Source organism: Chaetodon trifascialis, chromosome 16, assembly GCF_039877785.1.
Source record: "Chaetodon trifascialis isolate fChaTrf1 chromosome 16, fChaTrf1.hap1, whole genome shotgun sequence".
NCBI classification, from domain to species: domain Eukaryota; kingdom Metazoa; phylum Chordata; class Actinopteri; order Chaetodontiformes; family Chaetodontidae; genus Chaetodon; species Chaetodon trifascialis.
In genome coordinates this window covers 22,026,559-22,032,055 of record NC_092071.1, presented here as the reverse complement: position 1 = coordinate 22,032,055, position 5,497 = coordinate 22,026,559, and the positions used below count along the sequence as shown (strand labels likewise).

Genomic DNA, 5,497 nt, shown 5'->3' with positions numbered 1-5,497 from the left:
TAATATGCACACAGTTAATTTTACTCTTAAGCTTACACTGACTGTTCAAACAGCTGGACAAGGTTATTCTCACTAGGAAGAAAAGTAATACATGAATAAGTAATATATTGGTAAAATTCTGGAGATTTAAATGTTTTGGAAATTTTAATCCATTCATCCATTCATTTTCTTTCACCTTTATATATTCAGAGTTGTAGGGGCTGCGCCTATCCCAGCATGCATTGGACAAACAGCAGGGACCAACACAACAGTAAAGAAAGTGTCACCATGTATGTGCAATTATGTAGGGAACACAGTCAATGGACAGTGCTTAACATCTTTTCTAAGTGTGTGAATGGCCATTGTAAGCATTTTTAGAAGCTCTGTAATCCCTCCAAACAATCGCAACAAAAAGAGGCCAAAAAAAAAGAGAAAGGCCTGATTTACCTAGCAGTTAAGGCTGTGGCTCCTCTGCTTGCTCCTGTTAGTCAGACTGTGCCCTTTGTCTGGGGCCATGGCTTGGTAGAGGCAAAAATTTGCATACCAAGGGCCACTTGAATGCGGAGCTCCCCGGATTCTCACTACCTGACATGCAAAACCCGTGGGGGACCAGTTAAAATGGTGCACACGCACAGTCAACACAGGTGGACTCCAGTCAAAACACTGAGCCTCCTACCCCCGCCCCTCTTCTCTACAGCTCTAAACCTTCATCACTCTTCCCAGAGAGTGTTATGGAAATAAGCGCTGTGATTTTGCTGGGTTACTGTACCTACAGGTTGTTGAGGGATGAGGGTTGGATATAAGGGTTGGAAGTAAGGTGAGGACTAGGTTGATCCATAACAGATCTAAAACTTAAAGCAGTATCATTCAAGAGCAAGAATCAGACTTTGCAGTTCAGTTGAATTACTGGAGAAGAAGAAAAATAAGACTTCAAAGGATGCCGAGGTCTTTCCTTGTGAAAAAAAAACGGGGGGTGTGTGGAGCATGGCAATGGAAAGAGCCAGAACATCTGAAGAGAGAAGAAGATAATATAGTAGGTAAGAATTTCACATCTTCAAAATTCTTTTCAGATGTCAAAAGTAAGCAGTAACATACAAGTTAGTGTATTCCTGTTAAGTTGTTGATCATGTTAATTTATGTATAAACTGTTATTTCCTTTTATTGCTTTTTAGTGAGTGAAAATGTGAAGGAGCATGACACCGAGCAGCCCACCACTGTGCCTCAGCCAGTAGCCATAGGATGTGGGACAGCAGCAGGAATGAGAGTGCCAGGACCTTTAGCAGTATCAGGAGGACCAGGGGCTGACACCAGGTCAGACTGGTCTACACTTATGCTCCGGGGCCCCTTTTACCATCCCAGTACACTGGCACTTGTCAGCAGAGCAAAGGTAAGATCAGGCTTTTCTTATCACGTATAGTGTCACTTTTATAATATGACGAAATAGCATAAAGCAGTGACTGATGTGAAAACAGCAGCAGACAACTAGAGAGACCAAGTGACATCCTGGAAAACAGCTGACAGGAGGAAATGAACTGGACTGGAAACATGGACTGACAATCATTGTGGTCGCAACTTATTATCACATGTAAAATGTTGGCACTGCATGTTTCTGCAAACCATTAATGTTGAAACTTGTACATAACATGTATATAACTAAAGTTAAAAAATATGTAGTATGGCACAACATATTTGCACAGATCTAATGCATATTAGCAAATGTTAGCATAAATAATGGAATTATGCGAAAAGACGGTTTGTGATGTTGTGATGTGAAACATCAACACAGTGCTATGTTAAATCATTTTGCAGTTAGTTACAGCCAATGAAATGAAGGACCTGTGGTAGTGTTCCTTCTTACATAGAGGATGTAGCTGTCTGTTGCTGAAGGAGCTGCTTAAGGCCCCCATCACAAGGCGTGAGAGGGGTTTTTCATGATTGACGTCAGCCTGGCTAACATCCTACTCTCACCCACCTCCTTGATGGTGTCCAGAGGGCAGTCTAGGACTGAATCAGTTTACATGACCAGTTTGTTCAGTCTTTTTCTGTCCCTCTCAGAGCTTCCTCTGCAGATGCCACCACAGTAGTCATAAAATGTTTTTAACAGTGTCCTACATACAACGGATCTCAGTCTTCTCAGCAGGAGGAGATGACTTTGGCCCTTCCTGTACAGGACATCTGTGTTATAAGTCCGGTCTAGTTTGCGGTTGAGGGGAACACCCAGGTATTTGTACTTGCCCACAATCTCAATTTCCAAGCCGTGGATGTTCACCGGTGCAGTTTTTTTGCACATTCCTGCAGAGGTCTATCACCACCACCTTTGTCTTGATGGTGCTTATGTGCAGGTGGCTCAGTCCGCACCAGTTGACAAAAGTTAGTGATGACCTCCTTGTTTTCCAGTTTGTTCCACTGTGATACACGTCCAATGATGGCTGTGTCATTGGAGAACTTTTGGAGATGACGTGTCACTGATGAATGAATCAGTGAATTGTGATGTGTAGAGGATGAAGAGTAAAGGAGAAAGCGCCGTCCCCTGCGGAGCCCCCTGCTGCAAACTACCACATCAGACACACAGTTGTGAATCCTCAACATACTGCGGTCCATTGGTGAGGTAGTTGATGGTCCATGCAGCCAGGTGGCAGTCTACTCCAGCTCCTTCCAGCTTCCCCCTGATCAGTGATGGCTGGATTCTGATGAAAACACTCAAGAAGTAAAAAACAAACAGTACCCTTACAGTGCTATCTCCCCTTTCACTCTCTGCACATTCAATAGGTCTTTTATTTCGGAGGGACACGCAGTGTTTGTTATTTGGGAAACACCATACCTTCCTGGTAGGAACAGTGTTTTACACACAGAAGTTAATGTATTCAATTCATATACTCAATTACAACAATTTTTGGCTGGTATCTTCAGACACTGATCTCTAAGTCTAAGTCTAAGATTAAAGGCAGCTCAAAAGTAGGTTAGGTCAGGGCTAGAGAATGGTATTGCCTGTCTGAGGACTCAGTAGATGTCTGATTGCACAGGCCATGTTTTCCTGATGTCATTTTGTCATTAAGCAGATTTGTGAACTTATCTCTTCTTACCAGCCACGACCCCGTACTTCCCCTGGCTCAGGCGACTTTGTGTGCTCTGTGTGCCACAAGATATTCCCTCTGCAGCGCATGCTGACTCGCCACCTGAAGTGCCACAGCCTGGTGAAGAGACATCCTTGTCGATTCTGTGGCAAAGGATTCAATGACACCTTCGACCTGAAGAGGCATATGCGAACACATACAGGTTAGAAGTTAACATTGCTCATGTACACACAGACAGACAGACAGACAGACAGACAGACAGACAGACAGACAGACAGACAGACAGACAGAGTTATGGAAAGGATCAAAGCCTAAAATCAGAAGTACAAACATTAAAAACATAACATTTTTAGAGCATCTTTAAGGGACCCAAGGATGCTTTACATAGAGGCAGACCAAACAAATAACACAAGAACAGAAAATAATAACAGTAATGTTTGCCAGGCAAAAGAGAATTAACCCAGACCATAGACCTTGGTGAATAAGTAGGTGACAACGTCCATGGATGCGGATCTCTGCTAGGAGAGTTCCAAAAGGCTGGGGCTGCCACACTGAAGGCTCTGTCCCCAAAAGACCACAAGCTTGTGTAGGATGTAGTCAGCAGACCTGTGTCTAAGGGTCATATCCTCATAATCTTTTTCAGGCGTGTCTCTTTCAGTCTTTATTGGTTGGCAGCCTTGATTGAAACATTTGCAGTTACACAACTGCAAAGCCACTAATACCAATCTGAATGTATAAGTGCATGGACACAAATACCCTCCTTTGTACGTCCCTGCTCCAGGTATCCGTCCCTACAAGTGTGAGCTGTGCGAGAAAGCCTTCACACAGCGTTGCTCTCTGGAGTCCCATATGAGGAAGATTCACGGCGTCCAACAACAGTACGCGTACCGACAGAGACGTTCCAAGATCTTTGTGTGTGAGGATTGTGGTTACACCTCAAGCCGCCCTGATGAGTACTTCCTCCATGTGAGACAGTGCCACCCTGGCAGTCCCGCCCTCCGCAGGTACTACCGCCGCCAGGCCCATGAGAGCAGCAGCTTTGCCTCCGCAGACCGTAAACTCAACCCCTATTTGCTGTACTCATCACCTGCATACTACATGCAAGGCTCATACTAATTCTGAACTGCATTATATTGTAGCTGTAACATAAGTCATTCATAAGTGAAAATAACATTTGTTAGTTGTAATGAAGTATTCATCTAACAGTTAGGAGATGAATGTACCTTTTCAGTTTTCATTCATCACGTTCTAGTGTCAATGACTCAACACTTGTGCTTTCAATACTCCTGTATTACTTTATGTTATTTTCCATGCTGTTTGTTTACTGTTGAAATAAAAGTGAAGGATAAAAAAATATTCGTTTGGATTTTCTTTATGTTCATTACATACTGTGTCCAGGCATTGTCCAGGAATCGATTGACCAACCAAATTATTCACTGCAACTCAAAGAAAGGCCTGGCCATCAGGAAAAATTTCCCCCGGGACACTTCAACAAGTGGGACAGGAAGAGCCAGGTATTGAATCACCAACCATGAGATTACAGGATGCTCTGCTCTACCTCTCAAGCCAACATTGTAAAAAAAACCCCACAGGTTTAAAATGCTGCTATTCTGATTGGGAGGAACACGGCCATGTGGGTTTGAACACATCTTAGATTTTCTTTGGTTTATTTGGCTTCTGACAAACATTTGTAATTTCCTCTTAAAAATTAGAAATCAAGTGGGTATTTTTGGCCACTTGGAGGCAGTGGAAACAAGTTGTGAACACACTATTGACTTATCGTCACCTTTTAAATTGATGGACATTATCAGTCATTTGGATTTGTGCCAAATATTCATTCACTGTTGCAGTGAATGTCACTGTTACACTCCTGAGGGAAATGGAGAGAAGAGAGAGAGAGGAGATGGTGGGAGAGATGACATGATAGTGGCTGCACTTGTGCCTGCTTCGTTTGCTAGTTTACTGGTAACATCAACGAGTTCCCATTTAATTACTGGACACTGCAGAACTGCCAGTGGTTGATGATTATTGTAGTGTGGCTGCATCTGCTGAGTGATCATCCTCGTGATTAGATGGTGGTATGTCACTTTGTTATGTCCATTTCTATCCAGAAATACAATTGTACAGTTGCTGGTTGAAGTGCAGCATCATTATGACTTAAAAAAAGAAATCAATAAAAGAAAAACCTAATAACAATCTATCTATCTATCTATCTATCTATCTATCTATCTATCTATCTATCTATCTATCTATCTATCTATCTATCTATCTATCTATCTATCTATCTATCATTATAATACCTTACTACTAAACTGTCAAACTTCGCTGTGGATCCATTGCCAGAAAACAAATAACACAAATTATAGACCTTTAAAATAACAAATAGTAACTTTAGAAATGATATCAAACAAAAATATAGCCGCAAGCAATGATTCTGGATTCAG

General features: G+C 42.3%; 1 protein-coding gene across 1 annotated transcript; it reads left to right on the top strand.

Annotated features, from left to right (window-relative positions):
• The first annotated feature begins 916 nt into the window (after positions 1-916).
• Positions 917-4,169, top strand: LOC139345052 (putative transcription factor ovo-like protein 3). The gene is made up of 4 exons (XM_070983509.1): positions 917-1,016; positions 1,152-1,366; positions 3,066-3,255; positions 3,835-4,169. The coding sequence occupies exons 1-4, from the start codon at positions 917-919 to the stop codon at positions 4,167-4,169; spliced, it is 840 nt and encodes a 279-aa protein (XP_070839610.1).
• The last annotated feature ends 1,328 nt before the right edge of the window (positions 4,170-5,497 follow it).